This window comes from Scatophagus argus, chromosome 1, assembly GCF_020382885.2.
Source record: "Scatophagus argus isolate fScaArg1 chromosome 1, fScaArg1.pri, whole genome shotgun sequence".
Taxonomy (NCBI): Eukaryota; Metazoa; Chordata; class Actinopteri; family Scatophagidae; genus Scatophagus; species Scatophagus argus.
This window is the reverse complement of record NC_058493.1, coordinates 20,285,892-20,310,068: the sequence shown is the minus strand read 5'-3', so window position 1 is coordinate 20,310,068 and position 24,177 is coordinate 20,285,892. Positions and strand designations below refer to the sequence as shown.

The window sequence follows — 24,177 nt, the reverse complement described above, 5'->3', positions numbered from 1 at the left end:
TCATTTTAGTAGGAGGACATGTCACAAATACGGTGTTTAAAGCAATCAAAGAAGTATCTGAGCATGGTGGTGGCGTAGCATCCAAAGGATCTGTAGTTTCTGGGTGCAGTGCTGATTGAGGGGAGGAATCAGTCCGGTCATCAAGACCTTCTTGATAATCAACTCTGTAAACACGTGGGATGACGTATTTGGGCAACCTTCTTTGCATGGTCACAGCTGCAGTTGGATTGAGATCTTCCGCCGCTCTGTTCTCCATGGTGTCGCAGCCCCTGTACGTAGAGAGTCCCTCAGTTTCAGGTTTTTGAGAGCATCTTCCGTCAATAACTGTAGCGACTGGTTCACTCATGCTTGATCTCCCATCAGAATATTGTACTGCACTATGAAGAACCTCTGTCTTTAAGTTTGTGTGTGAGCTTCCTGAAGGTTCTACTGAATATTGTTTGGGAGAGGAATCTACACATATGGACCACACAGGAGAGTAGGTGATGGTTGCCACATACTGGCTCACTTGGGCTTCTATCTGTGGAAAAATCCTGTAAGGTTCTGGGAGTGAACTCTCAGTGACAGATGTTAAACAGAGCAGCTCTACATGTCCATATTTTAATTTGTTGGTAATACTAATTTCTTCTGCTGTAGGCTGGATTTCACCACATTCCTTTGACCTCCACCCTTTAGCTTCGTTATCATAAGCTTGAGCTTTTATATGCTTTAATGAACACTGACCTTCAGCTGTTTGATCTGAATGCTCGTCCTTTATTTTCACCATTTGCTCTGCTGTCAAATTATTTATTTCTTTTGGGTTTACTCTTGTTAAAACACCTACAGTCTGCTCTGTTCTATGTTCTTGTCCGGTTGTAGTTTGACTTCCTTTCGGTTGCTGGCCAACAGATTTACTTTTCATTTGCCTTTGTCGGTTTTGTTTCTGAACACTTTGACGCACTGCCTCTTGGCAATGTCTTTGATAACAAGCTACTCTCTGTTCTGTTTCACTTGGTATTTCCACTCCATCAGAAGGCTTTTCATGTGAACATTTCAAGTTACTTCCCTTACATACAGTGGCCATGGTCTCAAACCTCTCCATCAAGGAAGAAAGGAGGATCCCTTTTCCTATAGGTCTTGGTTGGATTGGCTGTTTCTTGACCATGTCACCTCCCTTTTCCTTTTGCTCAGCCATGGCAAACTTGGCTATAATATCTTTCACACTGCCTCCCCTCCTCAGTCCTCTTTCTCTCCTAGTCAGCTCCTTCTTCTGCATGTTATGCTCACTGTCTTGGCAGTGGTTCACATTACATGCCACTCCTCTGCTGGAGGACAGAGTTCCTACCTCCCTTTGGTGGGTGATGGGAGGTTTGGGTGTGCACCGTATGAATTTGGACTGGAGGAGCCGGAATGTGGTTAACCGCCGCGGTATTAAGTCTGCGCCTCCTCCATACCTGCTTGGCAATCTGTCTTTTTGTGGATCTAACCAACATTTTTCAGGAATCTTGGAACTGGTCTTAGCATTCCTTTCCATGGTTGTTTTATGCTCATCAGGGAGCTGAGCAATAGTACAACCTGTCTGAAGCTGGGTCTGCATCATTGAACCTTCAGTTCTCTGATATGACCAATCTGTGCTTTTTTCAACTACAATATCCAACCCTTGCTTCTCCAGGTGTGCATTTCCAGTTGTCCACTTCGGCAGATTCTCTGTTAAGTAATGCAGGAGGCTCTCCAGAATCCCTCGGAGCACAGGATGGCAGCTGCGATCTCTAATCAACTTCCTCAATATACTGGCATCAGGGCTGTGACTGGTTTTCCAAGAATCTGGTCTATGGAGAATAGAGGACATGCAAAACTTAATCTCTGTATACAAAAGTTAGCTACACATCACCATAGTGATGTGTAGCTAACTTGACCTACCGGAAAAGTTACGGATATTGACAGCAAAGCTGAAGGATGACTGGCAAGTTATTAAATATACTATTGCATGAACATAGTGGCAGTGCTGTGTGCATAATTATGAGGAGATTGTGTAATTATGTCAGAATGGATGGTCGCTAATTATAAATGCTGTCATTATTGTAACTGTTTCCCACAGATAGAAAGCATTATTTATAGTGGGTGACACTGTGTGACCTGTACTGAAAACCACATTTCTCACTCAGACTTTTAACAGAACTAAATAATGTGCAAAATGGGAGTATATTCTGTAGATACAATATTTCTCGGTGTAGCTTTTTCATGTTCTTGTGCTATTTGAATATTACACTCTACTTTTGAGAAGGAAAAGAACACAGAAGTCCAGACAAGAATTATAATTAAAGGATGGAACAATGATATCATACCTTACCGGTTCTGGTATATGGTGCTAAACTTGTGGTTTTTATGCAGCCATAAAGATACATTAAACTGCAGTTCTCTTTTTTATAACTGATGGCATGATCATAAAAAAAACGTACAATTTGTGCTTTAGCACATCCACACAGCAGTGTTCCATTAAGGTTGACTTTAAATTTCTTTTATCATATGTAAGAAATAAGCATCTCTGAACTGGTGAGGAATATGTTTTTGATCCCCAAAAAAGGACTACTTTTTCCTTTTCACTTATTTCTACCTGAACTGCAGCAAAATAAAGGAGCTAAAATGACTTGAAGTGTTCTCACAGTGTCAGCTTGTTACAGGTGATTAGTTCAGGGAATTGTAGAGGAGGGTTGTGTAGCAAGAGGAAATAGCAGACAAGCTGTCCATCAAATGTTGTCGTTAAGATAAAGAGAGACAGGCACTTCATGCGTGATGTATATCCGAGTCCATTTTAATGTTCATGTCATATTAATATTCACCATGTAATGGTGCTTTCAGAATATAGTACACTACGCCTGATAAGAGCATTGCAGTGCAAATAATGATCACAGTATAAGATAAAATGCTACTTTTTCACATGTTATGCTTAAATGTTAAAATCATCTCAAACTTTCCACCACATTTTGCATGCATTAAAAAGTCAAGGAAGATTAAAGGCCATTGAGGTTTACTGCAGAGAGAGACATATTGTAAAATCAGGCTTTATCAAAACTTTACATAATGTTTTATGCTGATTTTGTTGAATTAGATCCTCCATGACACAACATATCCATATGCTTCATGTTAATACAGGTTAGCTTTATAAAAGGAAAAGATCAAAGAAAGAAATTATATTTTGTTTGTTGATTAGTTAACTGGTTTACTAGACTGTCTAAGTAACAATAAAAGCTATACAGGCCAGAGAGTTTTCTTTTTCTTTTCTCCACTGTTCTGTGTTTTCATATTACTTTGAGTGATATAGACAAGCTACTCCTAACTGCAATAAACAGAGCATGAAATTTGTGCAGATTGACTGCAGGTGTACTTCGAGAGAGATGATCTCACAGGAAAACTGAAATGTCAGACAAAGACAGAAACTAAGTACCCTAAATGGTGTCCCTTGTGATGTTCCTCTGCCTCACACCAACAGTGACAGGTGCTTTACCTTTAATTCATGACAGGTCTGTGTATAGCACAATCAAGGTGATGTGGGCAAGAGCAGTGAGAGGAGGATAGAGTGCCACTCAAGACTATAAATATACTCCCAAGGAGCATGAGAGGCTAGTGCGTAATAAAGGGAAGCAATTTTATGATAATGCGCAGTTCCTCTGATAGCCAGTGGGGTTCAGGCCATTGAAGATCTGGATTACTTGTCTATGCACTTCTCTGCAGATGCTGCTTTGTAAAGCGCCTCTCCCAGCTCCTCCAGGCGCTCTCTTTTGTCCAAATCCTTGTACAGCCCCGAGGGAACCTGGCTCAGACCATGCATGAGGCCATAGAGACAACCTGCGATCAGGCCTGTGGCTTCACCCTCACCTAAAAAAAACAGAGCATTTTCACAGAGGTCACAGCGAGAAGGCTGGATGTTTCATCCATATTCATTTTAAAATACCTCGCAGCAGCATAATGGTGTGGTCCTAACCTCCGTGAAACATGGCTCGTTTGCATAGTTCAGCCCAGTCGCTACCCGCCGCTAGAAGAGCATCGTAGGCTATCATGGGTGCATCGTGACCTCTCCGGCCTGCACGGCCCTCTGAGCTCCAGCGCTTATACATCTGTTGGAGGACACAGGAACAGCAGCATACTTTTCATTGAAGGTGTCTTCTGCATAATGCATGTATTTCTTTTTTTATATGACAGACAGGGAGGATTTACCTTGTCTGTCTCCTCAGCATCATAGCGATCAGGGATCAAAGGTTTGTTCTGTCCCTCCTTCTCTATCTCTCTCTCTTCCAGGTAAAACTGCCACTTGGCCTCGAAGTAGAACCAGTTTTCCTGATACTCTGCATAGGAGCGCATAATCACACGCATGAATGCTGAGTCATTCTCTCTCAGACACAGTCAACATGGACTTATCAAACACACTGTTAAACAATGTGCCTCTTGCACACAAACACAATCTAGCCTGCCATGTGTCGTATGGTCTTCTTGCAGTACTCCTCAGCTCGAGGGATGACCTTCATGAGCTCGCGGCCCCAGGTCACAAGAGGTTTCCCCTGGATCGCGTAGGATGCAAACACTGCTGTTGTCAGGGAGCCAAGGAAGCCTGAAGCCAAGAGCAACGCCACAGTTCAGTACAGTGCAATTATAGATACTGAACAGTTTATCAGCAGCACACTAAACTGCCAACAATGTCACCTGTGGGGTGGTTGTGGGTCATTCTGCCAATCTCAGTGCTAACCTCCACCAAGCTGTCTAGTCTCTCAGGTTGCCAGTATCTCATACCCACACACATGGCCTTGGCAGCTGCTCCGAACCCTGACCCTGGACATAGACATATCCAGACAAGCATTTTCATATACTGTAGTTATGTTGCACTCATAAAATAACAATAATAATGATACGCCGTGTAAAATCTCCACCAGCCTTTTTCATTGAAGGGTGTGTGCCAGGCAAGCAGGAAGTTGTGAGGTTTGAGGTGGACACAGCCTTCCACTGTGGCAGGATCAGGGGGCCTGCCCTGGAGAGACACCGTGGCTTCAACATAGAGACGCACCAGCTCCCGGTACAGGTCTTCCAGACACCAGTAATCTGGATACACACACACACACACATACAGTTACTGAGAGTCATTCAAGACTGGCATGCAAGTCGAAATGAGCGGTGCTGCAGTGGGCTAAGTTTAGCCTCAGCCTGCCACGCCACAGATTAGGACCAGCATGCCAGCGGAGTGAGTGGAGTCACTTCCACACACTGCGAGGTTAACTGGGATCCTGGAGCTGAGCCCACAGTCATCCTGCTAGAATTTGTTTATTTGCGGTCTGTGTGTGTTAGGGAGAGAGTGTTGACAAAGAAACATTGCCTCTAATTCAGTCACGTAGAAATTTGATGAAAGACAGGAACTCTCTAGGACGACGAAGGATAGACCTGAAGTCTGTACTATCCAATCCTTCAATGAATGCACTGAGAAACTAGAGTTTGCTTCAGATAGGAATATATAATACACTGAATAAGCCCCTTTGATGACTATAAGCAGGCTACCGGAAATGCCTTTTAACAGAGAGGCCAGTTTGTGCATGTGTGTATGTGTACAGCCATCGTGGCTAAATAGGGCTTCCTAATCTCTAAAGATGTCATCGCCATTTCACAGGCCTGCTGTCATTGGCTCTGAACCGCATCTGTACCCAAACATGATACTGGCAGATTATGGAGGAGTCTGAACTGCTATTGTTCAGTAAAGGAGAGCTGAGGATCAGCTTTTTCCAAATAGTCTATTTTGGACTTATCTGTCCCCGGCATCTCCTGGACACCCTCATATGACCCTTGAGATGTCATATGAGTGACGTCATATGCGATGTGGTGTCTACTGAGATTTTATCATTAATGGTTCGTTGCAAGGATGGATTATTGTACAGGGATTCAGAGATGGCCTGCCAGTAAGTGATTAGCAGCTTTCACTGACTGTACAAGAGAAGCTATTCTGATCCTTCTAAATGTAGAAAGAACAAAAACCCGGCCAGACAGGTCTGATGTTGTTTCTATATATGATTGAACAGATCAAGAGAGAAAGCTTTTGGTATAATGTAGATTTAGACTGTATTTGATTTCATATTTAACATTACAAAACACGATAAAGATGCAAATTAGTGTGTAATCTTGCTATGATTTATGATCTGATCTTCCTCTTAGACAATCACAGATCCTCTTGGTCATTTTTCTTAACAGCTACCCAAAACATACCTGTTACCAGAGCTTCTGCTGTGGTCATGTGCATCAGTGTCGCATCACTCAAAGGCCAGTTATCAGGATCCAGTTTCAGGGCTCCCAGTCCCCCCAGAGAGGCCAGTTCCTCTTGGATCTTCTTGCCTGAGGTGCAGCTTTCCCAACAGCCTTTTCTGTAGCCCAAGGCATCACCAGCAGCACCCAGAACCATGGCTGCCTTGAATTTCTCCATGATACTGGGCTCTGCTCACGCTGGCTAACCAAGAGAAAAGATCTTTTCTCGACTGAAGCCGACGCACCTCACGTGGGAACTAAAAGACTTCTCACAAAAATGCCAAAATCTGAACTCCTTTCAGCTTCAGTCTTCTTCACATCAGTAGAGTCATGGTCACACAACGGTGGGTATGGAACCAAGTGTCTCATCCCAAAACATGGCCGATACTATCACAGACCTCTGTGTCTGCTACATAATAGCTCTCTTTTAGTTTCTCATCAGTTGTCTCTCAGTACCAAGAGTTTGCGCGCACACACACACTAAAGCATCATGTTATCAGCCACAGTTTCTTTGTGCTGGGTGGCGGCAAGCTCAGCTGTGATCAGGTGTCTCCTAAAAAGGCAATCTCCATGGCCCCAAAGCCTAAAAGCTGGATGGCTGAGTGTGGCCTGGTAATGACGGGGGGGGGGGGGGTGGACACATTGAAAGAGATGCTAATGTGCTGCTGGGCTGGACTGCAAGCTTGTCAGCTGGTGCTAGACCTTGTTGACATCCCACCCGGCCCATGGGAGGAGGGTAAGAATGGAGCATCACCCCAACCGATGCCCTTAAAACTTCATGAGCCTCCCTCCTCCTTTACTGAAGCTCAGATCTCTGATCATCCTCTCCCTATTTTAAATTGGTTTATCAACCGTTCTCTTCCTTTAATCCTCATCTTCAAATAATGCCTTCACTTTACCCCTTTTGAGTCACGCAAATTACACAAATCTGTTATTCCCAAAACTTTATGCTTTTTATTTCTTCATCAAACTGTCGACTGTAACCCTAAACATATTCACAGCAGACAAAGCACCACCAGAAGAGCCAGCGATGATGAGGATATGCAACAGGAATGCAACCTGATAAGGGACAACTGTTACCAGGATGACATTTAACATACACTCTCAAACACACACACGGTGTGGGCCAGCAGTTCTCAGTTGGAATATGGAGATTTTTTGGGGGTTTTTTTCCATTCACTACAGCCATTTAGTTTGCATATTTTTTAAATCAGCCACTGTTTGGCTTGAGGGAGTAACTCAAATAGATTCATTCAATATTATAATTTTGAACATTGAGTAGTATCATAATAATTGCTCATGTTTTACAGAGTGACATTACCCAGCCAAACTATTCAAAGAAAGTTTTCAATGAAAATGAACAACATTAGAAGTTTTCCTGAGATAAAAAGTCTGGCATGATTAAATATAACACGGGTTGTTGTACTTGGAAGATAGAGGAACATCTTTTACAAGGCTGTTAAAAACAACATGCTTTATTGACAACTATCTTAAAGAAAACAACGTGTGGTATGCTTCAGTGACAAAACAATATATTCTGTAAAAGCCTGTTGTCTCACCTTCAAAAAAAATAATACTGTTTTGATAAAAACGATCTGCCTGGCAAGAAACAACTGATCACACTTTGACAAATAAAAATGTACCACATGTTCAATATTATCAGACGGGATCATGAAAGATGTCACATTTGCTCCTGAACAGCAACAGGGAGAAGCTGTCACGCCTCTTCGCTGTTGCAACACAGTCAACGTTTTTATGGGAAAGTTCAACACACATTTAACTTGCTCAGGTACAAAGATGAACAAGATGACACACTTACAAGCTCCCACAGTGACTGTTTAACAGTCCCGATGAAGCTGCTTTCTTTGATACACATCTTCATTCAATCAGAGACTAAAATCATAATAAATCCCCCTCCTGATCTGCCTCAACTTCATGCATTGCACCATGGTTTCTGACTGACTTTATATAAATACGAGCACTTAAACAATGATCTTTCAACTTGCAGAAAACAAAAGGTAATTACTTCACCTGTAGTTAGATGATGACAGGACAAAGAAATTTGATGCCAGGGGAAATAATCTAACCTTATTTCAACACAAAGGGTTTATCACGGTGACAAGGAGTGGCAGGACGAGACAGCAAAGGTGGTTGCTGTTTATTAACAGAAAATGCAGTAAATTCTCGTATAAGTACAGGAAGCCGCCCGCTGATCACTGCGACTGGTACCTGAGCTCTACCTCGTGTCACAGAAAAGGGATGAGTTTAGCAAACACAGAGCTGTTTAAGAGTAACACTGGTAAATCTTGTATGGAGGGTAATAATTGGTGCACTGCCTGCTATTGTTTAAAAGGCTTAAGTCTTTTGACCATATCACAACTAGGTTTGGTCAGTTCTCATATATTCGTGACCACATCCTAAAGTGTTGGATTTCAGTATTTAGAAATGCTATACTACACATCCCCCCCTAGATGGCAGCACAAGCCGTGTTCGTAAAAGTAGTTCTATGCATTATAGCTCTTTGACATGCCACAATCGCCCTGCAATTGCTAATCCGTGAAAAAGCAAGACCTAAAACAGTGTAAACAAACAGTTCGGATACTCCTGTCTGAGATATAGATGTTCATGTCAAAAAGCTTAACGTGCTAGTGGACCTGCTGTCATGTAACAGGAGGAGCTCTTTAGCTGTACAAGGTGCTACCTGCTAAAGAAAAACCTACAACAGGAAAAAAAAGTGGTAAATCAGTGCAGTTTGTAGAGTTGGCAAGTCGCTGTCACCTGGATAGTAAAAAACAGTCAATGTCAGTCTCTCTTTGTGTGCAGACAAATAAATGTGTAATGCAGTAGCATCTCAAAAATGAATCCTAAATGCTTCTTATGTACTACTCATGATTATTAGCTGTTTTCTCAGATATATATATCTATTTTCCATTCTTCTAAAATGTAACCTATTCCTATGGTCCTATGGAACAGTACTCTAGAACTGTAACAGTAAAGATCTTGCTGGTGCTGAGCTCAAAAAGCATGCTGCTCTGTCCGGTTCTCAGTGTGAATACAAAATGTGTTTCTGAACTTTTGTCACTGTTGCTCGGTTAAGGTAAATCATAATCTCTTAACTTCTAATGATAATAAAACCAAATGAAAATATTAAGCATCGTACTGTAAAAGAGGCAATATGTTTAAACACCCCACCCCCTGCAAAAGAAACCCCACACACGCTCAAACACACATAATGATGAGCAAGCACACATCCTCTCTGCTCTCCGTGTGATTGTTAGAGAGCTGCACATTCCCAAATCTCAGAGAAAACAATGTAGAACACTTTTGTCCTCTTTTTCCATGGCACTGCTTCACACTGGCTGACACAAACATGTAGATTTGAACAAACTGTCCCATTCTTATTTGACAATGCCAGAGCCCACATCTTACTACATCTATAACTTAATCCTCTGCGTGCGCTGGAGGTTCGCCACTGCTGCTCCTCCTTATTGTGCCAAGAGTGCATGCTAGTGAGCCAAGTCCACAGCAGCAACAGCTTGAAGCCACGACCATTGGTGACTTGCTCATGAGCGAAGAGTTTTAGGGTACTCATGACTTCCATACTGCAATTACAAAGTCAGTCCCGGGCAGCAGACCACATAAGAAAATATCATCTCTCTCTCCTGTTGATTCCCCTCTTGCTTTCTTTTCTGGTCTGGTGTTCCAGGTCACCCCCTCAGCAAAGGCATCTTTACGCAGTTGGAAGAACAATCTTAGCGACAAGCTGCAGACAGGCTTATTGAGAGGCAGTCTCTTTTTGGCTCATTTGTATAAAATCCTCATTCAAAAAAAGGAAAATTAGGAGGAAAACAAACTCCATCCATTGCATGACGCTAGGACGACCATTATGTCATGTTGTGCTGACTGCCCGTCACAATCGGCCGAGCAAACTCCACAAAGTCATCTATGAGGACAGGCCATGCTCCTGAGGAGAGGAAAGAGACACTCAATATGAGCTAAATGACTTCACTGAACCAAAGATGAAGTCATTTGGACTCAACATTCTCACAGGTGCCCCCTAATGGCCTGAAATTAAGCCTGACTGTATATGTTTCTCCTTCATTCTGTGTGCCATGTAATTTATAATAAGAGAAAAACAGTGAAAATCCTTATTTACTTTACTATCTTTAGTCTTAAATGTGTGATTCAATTAAAAGTGGATTCAGTGTCATCACAGAGCATTAACATACATTTAGAATTGTCAGACCTCGTGCAGACGCAACATTTACTGTAGTCTGAATTAATGTGCTCCTGAATGCAGCACAAGAAAAGAGCGGGAGTTGACCATTATGGTGTGTGCACTTGAAATCAAATCAACAGTCTGAAGAAAATTAGTTACTGAATTATCATGGTCAGTGTTCGCCTTTCACTGTTGAATTAAACACTGATTTGAAAATGCATGGAGTGTGTCATGGAGGACAGCCTTTAACCTGCAGGCTTTAATAATCTCACCTTCCTCATCATAGTTTGACATGTCATCTGCAATCATATTGCCAAAGTCCAGAAGGAGGTTCCATGTATCCTTGGGAATTGAACGCTTGTGATGCTCCTGAATGCAGCACAGGAAAAGAGTGGGAGCTGACCATTACAACACAGTAATGAGGGCTTTCTAATTGTTTTTAATGAAATAGACAAAATATGCAGAAAATGAAAAATAATAACCAAAATGTCCTTTCTCACCAAGAGGAAGCGGTTCCACAGGTCCAAAAACTTGAAGCGACCTGTGAGAACTAGATTCCAGTATGCAACAGCCATCTCTAGGTCTAGAACACAAAGCAGAGAAAGATATTTCCAGGCTGTTTTTTTATTCAAACTTTATAAAGTTTATGCTGATCTACATCTGCGAAATCATCATTGTACTTTCTGATGGAAAGTGACATGATTTACTATGCGTTCTTGTGTTCTAAATGTTGTGTGCTTCCACTTACCTAAACCTTTTTGGCCAGGGTTCTTGGCAAAATTGAAAGTAAACTGGTAGAAGTCTTTGAACTTCCCTGTGTCTTTCAGATCCTGCTCTAGTCTGGGAAGGATTGCCTTGAGTTTTTCAGGACTGTCACACCTAGACATTAAAAAATAAATAAAATCCTGCTATTACAGGTGACGTTGACCTGCATGCTCAAACTGGTGCAAGGTCCACAGTTTCTGACCATGTAAACTTTGTGGGTGACACAGTTTCAGTTCCTTCCAGGAGTCACAGCTCAGACTGACTGACTCACACTCAGTCTGAGATTCAACATTTGTGCTGATTCGAGCACCTTAATAAACATATCATTAATGTGTCAAGAATGCAGCAGCATCTCTGATCAAATATTTCAGTATGAATGTTGCTCACCCCAATTCAGCCATGCCATCCAGGAACTCTTTCCTGCTGAACTCACACTGCGTAGCTGCTCTGAACTTCCATGCCACCACTAGTATGCTAATGCTAGCTGGGTCCAGGGTCAGGTCATCACAGAACTGCTGGATCCCATCAATGCCTATTTTATTCTCATCCTGGGGGTCTGCAAAGAAGAGCTGAGAGTAAACAAAATGGTGCCAAAGTGCAACAAACAAGATAAACACACTCATATTACAATACTAATATCAACATTAGTTTTGAACCTTGATTAAAGCAGAGTGGGAGTCAGTCTCTAACACTTGCCTTTGTATCTGTTGTAGAGCTGTTCCAGCTTCTTGCGGTCCACTGTGGTTTTCATGGATTCTTTGTGGTAGAGGTCTGGATTCTGAAAGTAGTTATCTGTGGCGACTTCTAGTTTCCAGTCATTCTGCGTCAGGCAGTACACGGCTGTCCTCTCCCCCGCCTGTGTGAAGGACATGAACTGCCGAACCTTGTCCTTCTGCGATGACTTCAACTTGTGCTGTAAGGCATGCAGGCGAACAGGTAAATGCAGTAACCTGGAGTAACCTGTTGTGGACCCATTAAATCCTCTCTCTCTCACACACACACACATTCCCCCACCTCATACTGCCCATAAACCAACTGTAACACACATGCACAGTATCAAGTAAAATAATAATTTGATTAAAATTGTAACGAAAGACTCAAGGTAACGTAAAGGCACAAGCCCTTATCAGTTCAGTTTTATTGTGCTTTTGTGGTACATTTGACCAAAGAAAATTGTTCCATACACAACTTGGGACCTTCAGGACCCCTGAGGTACTAAGGCCCTGGGAAAGGCAGGTAATCGTGCAGGTAATCCAGCCTTACACGTGCAAAAGCCTAAAACATTTGATAAAGAGTGCATGGCTTTGATTTCTATTGAAAGCTCCTGGCTGTCATCTAGTTCCTGTACTTGATCAGCATCCAAAAACAGTTTGATGTGCCATGATTAAAACCTCTGATAAACGTGCATACAACTAAAAAAAGTAAGACTCGTGTCATGCATATATCAGCCTACACAGCATACTAGTATAAGTGCATTAAGGGAAACGAAAGCACTGTCGCTTCCAAATGCACCACCAGATTAGTTAGTTTACAAAAATGCCAGCTCGGGTTCATTTAATCTACACGGTCATCGGGAGGATTGCACGTCTTTGAAGAACTGCAGACCTGACCCACCCGATGATCAAACAGCCACTTCACCGTGACAAGCCAGTGTTTGACGACCCAGTTTTTAATAGGGAAAAGGACGTCTGATCCTGCACGCTCTCCCCTGACCCGGGGCAGCAGCATGGGCGAGTTACCAAAAAGGGAAAGGTACGTGCCGCAAGTGCGGGTGTCCAATCTCAAAATACCAACTGACCTTCCATTTCCCTCACATTCTCGACACACATCACCCTGACAATGCGACACTTGGCTGAAGACACCACGATCCCCCGTATCGGTGTGTCCCCTTAACGTCAATGGATGTCGTTATCGGTTTTTTGGACTTGTTTAACGGAGCTAGATTTGCCCCGGTTTCTCATTTTTAATCGTACCTACCATTTTATCACACGCTGTTTTGGCCCACTTGATATCCAATTACCCCTGGTGCGCATGCGCGACAAGACCTGCGCTACTGTAGTGGCACTGAGTTCAGGGGAAATGTAGTTCTTTAGCGCGGCAATCCACAGGCCCTTGTATTTTAAATACCTTAAGCGTAATGGTTCTCTGCAGTATCAGACATAAAGTCTCGTCGTCCTCAAAGTGTTTCCACAGAAATGCATTTAAAGGGGGCGTCACGTTAAAAATATATCACACTGACCGCATTACCGCCGCATACAGAATAAAGGTTTTAAGCAAGTTAGTAGGTGAGACTGAGCTTTGAACTTATTTAAAGCTACTGTTACCTTGTTGTTATTTTAGTTAAACGAAACTGTATGACAGATAATGTGAGTCAACGTTGATTTATCCAAGGAACGGCTGCTAAAACTTGAGTGCACTTGACCGAGCTGAACGACACATAACATCTAAAAACTACAACTCCCATATAAAGCTGATAAAAGATATTTCGGAAGTAACTCTAACCTAAAAATGCATCAAAGTTAGATCGATGCGATAAGATTTACAAAACAATGCAGTACTGGTTCATTTTCGAGCCGCAGTCAACATAAACGTTACAATGTGACATGGCTTAATTAGCTACTTCCAGAAAGGAGACAGCTACTTAGCTAATGTTAGCAAAGTTGGGTTAGCTTTACCGTTGTGCCATGGGAGTGTGTGAGTGTGGACTCAGCTGGCTGGAGCTGGTCTGACAGCTCTGAGGAATTTCAGGGCTAACTTAGCTATACTTAGAGCTCCACGGTAGAAAACAAGCTGAACTTAAAACACACACACACACAAAAACGACCCAGCCTCTATATGGATTTCTTCAATAGCAGCGTAAGCTACCAACCTGGACGTTAGCATCCCATTGCTAGCAGAAATAATGTAACCGACGGGAGGTCGAGGTAAACATGAAGTTGGTTGCCAAGTAAATTGGTGAACGCCTGCATCGACGCTGGCTTCAGCTATGTGGCAGGGGAGGAGGGAGGGGTGCTGGTGGTGGTGCTGGTGGTGGTGCGGTACAACAGCATGATTGTTCCCTTCTTCTTCAGCTTCTCCTTCAGTCGTGGAGCGGAGTTGAGAGCCAGGAGCGTCCACATATTTCACAGGTAGTTGCAGCTTTTCTTTATTTGTCTGTTGCCATTCATGTGCTCAGTGAAAATGATTCATCTGTATTTGGGACTTTGAGCATGTTCCTGATTTCACCGTCCCGTGGTGTTTCCTGATGTCTGTGAGTCATTCATGTGCGGGCTGTGTGTTCAGCTTTGTGTTTCTTTGCTTTTTCATTACAGGGATGTTAGCATTTTTTTTCGTTTTTACGTAGCATCTACACGTTTAGTATTAATCTGGTGTATTTATAATTTAAATTAGTATAGAATAACATCCAGATTTTTGGAAACCAAAGGTGACAACCAGTCAAAACTCAGTGGCGGAAAGTAAATTTGCCCAATTAACTGCACTTCATTAGGGCCTACAGTTTTGAGCTTCTTGTGCTTTAATTGAATGTTGATACATCATACCTCTTGCACACTGTATCACTTTTTACTCCGCCATAGTTATAGTTACTTGTTACTTTTCTGATTAAGCTTTGACATGCATAACAGTTTATGATATATGATGCATTGTTATGGATTAATCCACCCAAAAGTACATGAATGCGATTGTGCTACAGCAACAGTAGAAGAGTGGCTGCAGTCCAGTCATAGGAGGTAGGAGGGCAGAGGAACAGTTTGGAGAGTAAACATCCTTCTGCTTGACTCATGCTCACAAAGGTGCAGTCCAGCTATGCATTCAGTCATTACGCTGTTATAGTAAAATATTTATGTGTAAGCAAGTAATGACTGTTAGGGTAGCAAAGGGCATGTCATTGACAGTAAAGCAGGTTTTTTTTTTTTTAAATTGTCAAAGTTTGTTTACCAAGCACAGATAGAAACGCAACATCACATTAGGCGTAGGCAGAATAGTGAGCTCTACTGGAATTTATACTGACGTGCTCAGTCAAGTCAAGTGCACTTAACATAGCATTACAAGGTGCTATTGTCTGCTCAAAGCAGCCGATGGGACAGACCACAGGTGTGCACACACACCTGCTGTTTAAGCTTTTCATCTAAACATTAAGCTGTCTCTTGTGATGTCTTTGAGTTCATACAGCAGCCCACATAGAAGTGATATCAAATTTTAGGACTAATATTGTCCTTTTCAGTGTTTTTTTTTTTCTCTTTCTTTTTCACTTCAGGTCTCATTCTGTTTATTGAGCTCCAGCCACGGGTGAAGGCAGCAGTAGAGGTTTGGATGCAGGTTGTATGCTGGCTGCTGTGCCTCGGCACGGCAGGAGCACTGGCTGTATTGCAGAAGGACCAGGTGGCTCAGCACGTCGTTAAGCTTTATCGGAGCAAAGGGGCCGTACAAGGCCACAGCTGGGTGGCCAGTAACTGCAAGCGACTGGTGGGTCTCCTGCGTCAGAAGAATGTGGTCGTCAAGAAGCTGGCGACAGCTGCTGATGCTGTTGGACGAGACCGGGCCCTTTCAGAACCCGAGAGGCACTTCCAGGTACCAGACTGAAACATATATGTGAGGTGGAGCAAAGGCTGCCTATTTGGATCATGATGCTGTGAGTTGTTTGTGACTGTTTAGGCATATTTTTATGGCTTATCGCTTGGGTTCAGTATGAAGTGAATGTGACCTAAGTTTCTACAACTCCTCAAGTTTGCATCTTTGTCTCCGTATTGACACATTCCTGCTGGCACAATAGCTCAACAATAATACATGACCTGTACTAGGAGAGGATGACCTGGTTAGATTAGAGCTGCAATGAACAATGATTTTCATTATGCCCTACTCAGTTTACTCTTGTTTTAGATTCATCAATAATGCTGTGGTCCAAAATGCCCTTTTATATTGCTTGTTTTGTTTGACCAACTGTTCAGAGCTAAAAGATATAAAACTTACAAAGATACAAAACAGGAGCTGGAACCAAATATATTTGGATTGTCTGGATTACTGGATTCTTCAATTTTCAACTGTTTCAGTTCTTTATTATTGTCATACACACTGTAGATAAAATGTCTTCTTCATCATGAAATCATGACAAAACATTATAACCCAAATCAAGTTGATTATTTTTCTCAGATTTATGACGTTCCCATTAGTCTTAACCTGTATTATCTGAACCTGTTTTGCCCTATTCATCATCTGACAACTGATGAGGACATGTGAACTATTTGTCTAGTGTTTTTAATTAAAGGTCATAAACATTGGCTTCAGTACAAGAGGATGACAGGCTTCTGTCTCCGTGTGTGCGTTCAGGTTCATACGCTGGAGGTTTTCCAAAAGGAGCTGAATGAGAGCGAGCACCTGGTGTTCCAGGCGGTGCACAGCCTGCAGAGGGCGCTGCAGGGAGACTACAGGGATGTGGTCAACATGAAGGAGAGCAGCAGGCAGAGGCTGGAGGCCCTCAGGGAGGCAGCCATAAAGGTGAGAACTCAGCAGTATTTCATGGAGACTATGTCACTGCACAGCAGAGCGGGAATGGTACACACTCTACTCAATAAGTCCAAGTGAACTAATATTGATGTTTCCAATACAACGTATATAGACAAGAGTATTGGGACACCTCACCATCACACCAACAGGGATTTTTAATGACATCACATTCTAAATACACAGCTTTGCAGGTATAACAGCTTCCACTGTTCTGGGAAGGATTTCCACAAAATTTTTTTTTGAGTGTTTCTGTGGGAATTTTTGCCCATTGATGCAATAGAGCATTTGTGATGTCATGCACTGATGTTGGATAAAAAGCCCTGGCTCACAATCTCCGTTCCAGTTCATCCCAAAGGTGTTGGATGGGGTTGAGGTCAGGGCTCTGTGTGGGCCAGCCAAGTTCCTCCACACCAAACTCATCCAGCCATGTCTTTATGGAGCTTTGCTTTGTGCACTGGGAAACAGTCATGCTGGAATATAAAAGGTCCTTCCCCAAACTGTTGTCACAGAGATTGAAGCATTGCATTGTCCAAAATGTCTTGGTATGCTGAAGCATTAAGATTTCCCTTCACTAGAAGTAAGAGGCCAAAACAGCACCTGAAAAACAGCCCCATGCCACACCTGGATTCAATAATAAAGAGGTGTGACTGAATACTTTTGAATCATAGTGTGTAAAGCAGAGGAACATGTCTGTAAATTTTTGTCATATTCCTCAAAGAAATGAATCTTCTTTTTGAAAGTGAATTCTCATGAAGTGAATCAAACTGCATCTGACAGAATTGCATAAATTTTTGACTAGTTGAATAGCAAAGTGCCCATCAAAGGTTCACAAGTTCTCGAAGTCCCAAGTGATTATTAAAAATTTTGATTTATGATTATGAAGTCTTTTTTTTCCAGGTCTACACTTGAATGTATTCTGGTATCATTCTGCACAGTTCAGAATGCAAAATGAGCATTATGATATATGACAACTTCTAAACAAACATTATTTGATATTATACTGATTTCATTTTCCCCACAGCTTTGTGAAACACAGAGTAATGTCATGTATGTCATGTATGACAGTGATATAAGATAAGATAATCCTTTATTAGTCCCTTTACTGGGAAATTACAATGTCACAGCAGCAAACAGGATATAGAGGTTGCAAAGCATGCAAGACTAAGGGAAGGATGAGCATTCAAAAAGAATAAATAAGAATAAGGGCCCTTTGTCCTTTGAGTGTATTTAGTTTTGTGAGTGAACTGCCACATGTATCTCTGCTCACATGCCTGTCTAACCTACATGCTAATACACTCCTGTTTGTTCTGTTTTCTACTCACCCCTCAGGAAGAACAGGAATACGTGGAGTTGGTGGCTGCCGAGAAACACCAGCAGGAAGCTGTTAAGAGCGCTTTAGCCCAGAACAAGACCCTGTCCATGCTGGATGAGATCCTGGAGGATGTCAGGAAGGCAGCAGACCGGCTAGAAGAGGAGATCGAGGAGCATGCGTTTGACAACAACAAACAGGTAGCGCATCACACAAACAGATGGTCGCAAGTACACCGAGTTGTTCAACAAAGCACATGGTTTCCGTACTCGCTGTTGTGTAGATGAAAGGAGTAAATGTAGAGGCGGTGTTGAGAGTGGAGGATGACGAAGAGAATGGAGGGAAGAGGAAGAACAAGTCCCACCAGAAGGAAGTGGAGGATGACCTGGGACTGAGCATGCTCATTGACTCGCAGAACAACCAGTACGTCTTGACCAAACCACGAGACTCAACGATGCCGAGAGCCGATCATCACTTCATCAAGGTCAGTCTATTCCTCCTGCTCTTCTCCGGTCCTGTTTTATTCAGGTCACGGAAAACGTGGAAACTCTGGAAAATCCTGTGGTGGAAATACTTGATAAGGCTTAAGAGTTAGACCGACCCACAATTTGAAGTTTTTGGCTGCATGTATGTGCAGGACTTGGTGTCAGTGGTGATGTTGTCCCTGCCCTGTGGTTGGATGTGCACCCTGGTCGGTCTTCCTCCCATGTTTGGATATATCATCTGTGGGGTCCTACTTGGTCCTTCTGGTCTCAATAGCATCAAGGTGTGTTGGCAGCGTCAGATCAGTATTAAAGAACAGTAGACACACTAGCTACAATTTACACTGCGTGCTGATTGTTCATGTCGGCTTCTGTTTCTGTGTCTTGCAGTCGATGGTCCAGGTCGAGACTCTGGGGGAGTTTGGTGTGTTTTTCACTCTCTTCGTGGTGGGGTTGGAGTTCTCACCCGAGCGCCTTCGAAAGGTAAACAAGAGGGATTCGAAGCAAAGTTATGCAGCAATGTCCATTTTCATCATAGCCAGTACGAGATTTTACCTGAAAAATAAACTCACATTATGGTCAGGTTTTATTAGGTTGCACATTGAAATGGCCTCAGACTTCCAGTGTACAATAACTAAATACTATTCACTCAAGTACTATACTTGAGTACAGTTTTGAGGTTCTTCTTCATTATCTGCTACTTTATACTTCCACTCCACTGCATTTTTACTCCTCTACACACTTATTTGCTATTTCTTTGTGTGTGTAGGTATGGAAGATATCAGTCCAGGGGTCGTGCTTCTTGAGTCTGCTCATGGTGGGGGCCGGTTTGTTGTGGGGACAAGTCCTGCGTATTCGACCCACCCAGACTGTCTTCATTTCCACTTGTCTCTCACTGTCCAGCACTCCACTAGTGTCCCGCTTTTTAGCAGGGGTCAGCAGAGGGGACAAAGAAGGTACGTAGGTACGTCTGTGCACATAAACCAACACTGATGTGCCTCATAGTGTCGGCTAAAGCAACACTGTGGCCAAAGCAGATCGGGGTGACAGCTGAAACAAGTTGTGTGCATTTCAGAAGACGGTAACAAATCTTTCAAATGCTGTGCTAGTAATAAAGTGACGTGTATCTGTTTCCCGTTCAGTTGCACGGTGGAGTATATTCTCAAAGCAGATCTCAACATTCTGAAAACTGCTTTACGTTTCGCTTGTACTTGTTAATAGTCAAAAGTGGTACTAGTTTTACTCAGGGATATTGAACACAACTTTGTCAGGTGAAGAGCGTTTGGTTCTCTATACCCTAAATAATAACGATTTTGTGTGTGTGTGTGAGACAGGTGACCTGGATTACAGCAGCGTTCTCCTCGGGATGTTAGTGATGCAAGATGTTCAGCTCGGCCTCTTCATTGCCGTCATGCCGACTCTGATCCAGGCACAGAGTGGAGACCTGGACAGGTCCGTCAACATTGTTTGTTTTTGCATGTGTTCTCCTTTGACCTAACACACACACACACACACACATTTAAATCTGTTGTTCCCTTTGTGAAACACAGCTTCCTCTTTGGGAGTCTCCGTGTCTTGTACCTCCTGGCCCTGGTCCTGGTCTCGCTGGCTGCGGTGCTGCTGCTGTGTTTGTTACTCAGATCATTTGTGATTGGACCATATTACAAGAAACTGCACGTCGAGAGCAAAGGCAGCAAGGAGATCCTGGTGCTGGGGATGGCAGCTTTTGTCTTTTTCATGCTGACGGTACGTACTTTGCTTTTAGTCATTTAGCTGCCTCGTCTGTCTTTGTTTAGTGCTTTTTTAGCTGCATTTCTACACAAATGTTGTATTATTTTGTCCCCTGTGAAGAAGCGGTTTGTGTTGATTTTTCTCTTGCTGGCTGACACTTTAGGTAACAGAGTTTTTGGATGTTTCTATGGAGCTGGGCTGTTTCCTGGCTGGAGCTTTGCTGTCCGCACAGGGTCACATGGTTACAGCGGAGGTCATGGGATGCATTGAGCCGATCAGAGATTTCCTCGCCATCATCTTCTTCGCCTCTATTGGTCAGAAAAAGAATGACAGTTTATGGCAGATCTCAGCATCGTCCGCATGTTGCACTTTTGTACTGTTTACAGTCGGACTTCACTGATCTTGTGTGTTTGTGTGACCCTACAGGTTTCCATGTGTTCCCGACGTTTGTGCTGTACGAACTCACCATTCTGCTGGTGCTGACGCTCACACTCGTCATCATGAAAGTACGGCGTTTCTCACTCTTCTGCTCTTCTCCTTCTGTGGTTCACCTCAAGCACATTCTCACTCCCTTCTCTCTCCGCTTCACTCCTCGTTCTCTTTCCAGTTCGTAATGGCCGTTCTGGTTCTGTCGGCCATCTTGCCTCCAGGCTCTCGACACATTCGGTGGATCGTTTCAGCTGGTCTGGCTCAGGTCAGCGAATTCTCCTTCGTCTTGAGCAGCCGTGCCCGTCGTGCAGGCATCATCTCCAGAGAGGTCAGTGTTGACTGAGTGCATACGTTTTGACAGTTGTAAGTTTCCTTAATTCAGATCATGATTTTCTTGCTTTTATGAAGCCTGCACTTTGGGTATATTCACACCAAACCTGCAGAGGTTTGGGTGTGTTTATTTGTGTTTCAGAATGCAAGTGCTGTGAAACAAACAAAAAATATTTTTTTTATTTTTAATTTATTTATGTCACTGCTCTGTTCACGTCAAGTGAAGCTGACTCAACCAAAACTGCTTTGATAGATGCCACTTGGAATTTGGGTGAATTTGTCCTTTAAACTGTTCTTTTCCTTCCAATATTTACATGCATTCATATACCTCCCTCAAGGGTCAACATGGGATTAAGTCTGAACTGACAAATAGACTCACTCTAGTTATTTTTCATGTCTGTCTCTCTGCTCAGGTGTACCTGCTGGTTCTCAGTGTCACAACCCTCAGTCTGCTACTGGCTCCGGTGCTGTGGAGAGTTACCACACACAAATGGGTTCCCTGGCCTGAACGCAAAACGGTCACATGACCAGACCAGCTTCAGGGACGAAGGGTTCCCAGCGTAACTCATACAAAACTGGCAGCGGCAGCTCGAGAACTTCAGAAAGGCTCTTGTGTTAATGGCACAGCCTGTTGGACCAAATCTTGATTCCTCTCCGTCTTGATTTATCAGACTCGGTCCACAGTAGGAGTTATATTTTGTTTTGTTTTGTTTTTAAATGCCTCCCTTGGGTTGTTATAAAGGTCTTCTGCTTTGTATCAGCCATTACATTTTTCTCCTTGTCCGGGACTTTCCATGCAGTGTTTAAATGTAGGTCCTGTATAACATCTTATTTGATACTAAAATGATTTCAGCACTGAACATCTCTTCTTTTAGCCAAAATCCACAGTCTTAAGGACTTGACAGAATCCTTGATGGGAAGCACACGTTCTTGACAGTACAGTGGAGAAGCACAAGTACTTGATTTCCTTCCAGTTCTGATGATGTTGATGATTTAATGTACTTTCTTATGCATTACGAAGAAAAACAAACACCTTCCTCTCCATCATTTGTTTTTTTTATCTTAACAGTTGTGACCGCACTTTCAACACCAAGTTTGTCAGTTCCTTATAATGACCGCAGAGACCAAATGCGAAAGTTCCACTTAATATTTTCTTTCTTTTTCATGTATGAGTGATATTATTTCTTTAACGGGGAAAACTTTTTGCCTTAATTTTTTTTCCATATTTGACTTAAGTTTTTGCAAAATGGCAGATATGGATTCTTAATGAAGTGCAAACCTTCTAGCTGCTGTATTTAATAGATGATACTTGTAGTTTCTTCTAATCATTGTACTACTGTGACTTTATTTGTTATGACACTTTCAGTGTAACCTAAAACTACAGTAATTCCATTTATGAGCGCTATAACTGTCTTTCTTAGGCTCTCCATTCTTGTTAAAGTCATGTAACCTTGGGTATACAGCCCGATAGGAGTAGTGTTAAATAGTAAGAAGTAAAACTGGAGATAAAGAAATATTAGCAGCTCACGCAAACAGAACACTAATCAGAATGTATTTACTGATGTTACATGTTAAGCAAAATCCCGCACTTCTTACCATGGAATGTCAAACTTATGTGCCTGCTCAACACTGCATTGCACTAAAGCCGCACTAAGACTGAGGAGTGTGACCTCGCTGTTAGAGAGCATCTCTGTGGCTTCTCATGCTGTAAAAGTTCTTGTCTAACCTTCCATAATGTGCAATGTAAATGTATGTGTGTAGCTATGTACTACATTTTGTTTCATGTTTGTTTTTTGTTTTTCTGTTTTTGTTGGTTTTTTTTATATATATTTTTTTTGCAGTACTAACCCAGAGTATGATTTTTCTTGCCTCAATATACTGAATTGAGTTTAGATTCTTGTTGTTCATGGCCGTTACAGACACTTCCAGGCACAAAGAAGATGCTGTTTTCATCAAAATGTAAAAATTTTTTTAGTTGTTTTATGCATTTGTTTATTTATTAAAAATATGAACTAGTATGACTTACTCTGTATGTACTCTGTTTGTAAAACGTGGTACTTTCTTGGGTAATACATGAAAATGAAATGTCACTACATAACACTAAGAATAATAAGCAATTTTTAGTAAAAGTTTTTAGATTTTGAGCTTTTAATTCACAAGACCCCTTTTAATGTGTTTTGATTCATGGACATCCTAAATTGAATCCTGATTTGGTTCAAGAATTTTCTGAGTTTTTATCTCATACCAAGATATGATACAGTTTTAATGTTTGGTGAGTTTAATATCAATCTCTGCTGCCCCTCACTTATGTTGTTTTATGTCGTGTTGCTTCATAGTCTTCAGTATTTCAGAAGGAAAAAAAAAATAGAGAAAAGAGCAAAGATGAGAGCGAAATTAGAAAATGAGTAGTAAATAAATATAAGGTTACTGAAATTGTCCAATTCCTATGATTATCAAGGGACCCTCATATGTCTTGTAAGACCGCCTCACCACACATTACACTGCTGAAACAAAAATAAAGAAGAGAAGCTAATGAATAGCTGGTCGTATATGTGAATCCATGTGATCAAACAGTAGAATAATCTCGTAGGAAATAACGTCTGGCCGACACCTGTCCATCTGTCTGTCTGTGTGTGTGTGTGTGTACACCTGCACTGCGTAAGCTGATAACCCACAAACTCTGGAGTCAGCAGATTCATGAGAAACCTCATTACCTTCATCATCCTATTACCGGGGGAAGCCAGTTACAAATTCTAGTGACAACGCCTGAATTTGTTTATTTCGGGTGACTGCTTTTGCAGCAGCCTTATAATAGTCAGTCAGATTTGAGAACAAATTAAAATTGGAATGAGTTTTTATTTAGAAAGACATTTTTGTGATTCATTAGTTACATTTGCCATGATGCTGTAAAAACATGTTCTGCTACTGTTACTCAAAAATCCTCAATAATGCTGTGGTTTCTAACCTGTCAGATTTTTACTTGTTAGGAATAAAACTTGCTAGGAGACTTACAGACAGAGGTTCATTTTATTAGCACGCACCAGGTCACATAACAATAAATAAAGATTTTAATTTTTTATATTGTGTTGGATTTTAAAAATCAAACAACAGGGAAGTTTGTGAATTACTCAGCAAAGCAGGACAAAATCATGTTT

The 24,177-nt window shown here is 42.1% G+C and overlaps 3 protein-coding genes across 12 annotated transcripts; 1 reads left to right on the top strand and 2 right to left on the bottom strand.

The window, feature by feature from the left end:
• Positions 1-2,613: 2,613 nt before the first annotated feature.
• On the bottom strand, positions 2,614-6,834 carry adprhl1 (ADP-ribosylhydrolase like 1). Of its 2 annotated transcripts, none has more exons than XM_046390716.1 (7): positions 6,220-6,832; positions 4,906-5,070; positions 4,678-4,803; positions 4,445-4,585; positions 4,195-4,322; positions 3,962-4,094; positions 2,614-3,855 (listed from the first exon to the last, which is right to left on the bottom strand). In XM_046390716.1, the coding sequence occupies exons 1-7, from the start codon at positions 6,431-6,433 to the stop codon at positions 3,686-3,688; spliced, it is 1,077 nt and encodes a 358-aa protein (XP_046246672.1). In that variant the 5' UTR covers positions 6,434-6,832; the 3' UTR covers positions 2,614-3,685. The 2 variants fall into 2 exon arrangements, with proteins under 2 accessions (XP_046246672.1, XP_046246682.1); XM_046390726.1 differs by having other exon boundaries at positions 3,714-3,855; positions 3,932-4,094; positions 6,220-6,834.
• An 880-nt stretch (positions 6,835-7,714) lies between these two features.
• dcun1d2b (DCN1, defective in cullin neddylation 1, domain containing 2b) lies at positions 7,715-14,247 on the bottom strand. 5 transcript variants are annotated; one of them, XM_046390559.1, is made up of 7 exons: positions 14,109-14,247; positions 11,936-12,152; positions 11,627-11,795; positions 11,223-11,353; positions 10,975-11,057; positions 10,747-10,843; positions 7,715-10,219 (listed from the first exon to the last, which is right to left on the bottom strand). In XM_046390559.1, exons 2-7 carry the CDS (start codon positions 12,108-12,110, stop codon positions 10,140-10,142), a joined length of 735 nt encoding a protein of 244 aa, XP_046246515.1. In that variant the 5' UTR covers positions 12,111-12,152; positions 14,109-14,247; the 3' UTR covers positions 7,715-10,139. The 5 variants fall into 5 exon arrangements, with proteins under 5 accessions (XP_046246515.1, XP_046246533.1, XP_046246543.1 ...); XM_046390577.1 differs by lacking the exon at positions 14,109-14,247 and adding an exon at positions 13,915-14,042; XM_046390587.1 differs by lacking the exon at positions 14,109-14,247 and adding an exon at positions 13,217-13,360 and having other exon boundaries at positions 10,747-10,872.
• On the top strand, positions 12,858-23,047 carry tmco3 (transmembrane and coiled-coil domains 3). Of its 5 annotated transcripts, XM_046390530.1 has the most exons (16): positions 14,030-14,163; positions 14,311-14,367; positions 14,931-15,030; positions 15,495-15,808; positions 16,565-16,732; positions 18,071-18,250; positions 18,334-18,534; positions 18,688-18,816; positions 18,923-19,015; positions 19,302-19,488; positions 19,867-19,984; positions 20,083-20,278; positions 20,427-20,577; positions 20,690-20,769; positions 20,871-21,020; positions 21,436-23,047. In XM_046390530.1, exons 4-16 carry the CDS (start codon positions 15,551-15,553, stop codon positions 21,547-21,549), a joined length of 2,025 nt encoding a protein of 674 aa, XP_046246486.1. In that variant the 5' UTR covers positions 14,030-14,163; positions 14,311-14,367; positions 14,931-15,030; positions 15,495-15,550; the 3' UTR covers positions 21,550-23,047. The 5 variants fall into 5 exon arrangements, with proteins under 5 accessions (XP_046246477.1, XP_046246486.1, XP_046246468.1 ...); XM_046390521.1 differs by lacking the exons at positions 14,030-14,163; positions 14,931-15,030 and adding an exon at positions 12,858-12,991; XM_046390512.1 differs by lacking the exon at positions 14,931-15,030.
• Positions 23,048-24,177: the final 1,130 nt, after the last annotated feature.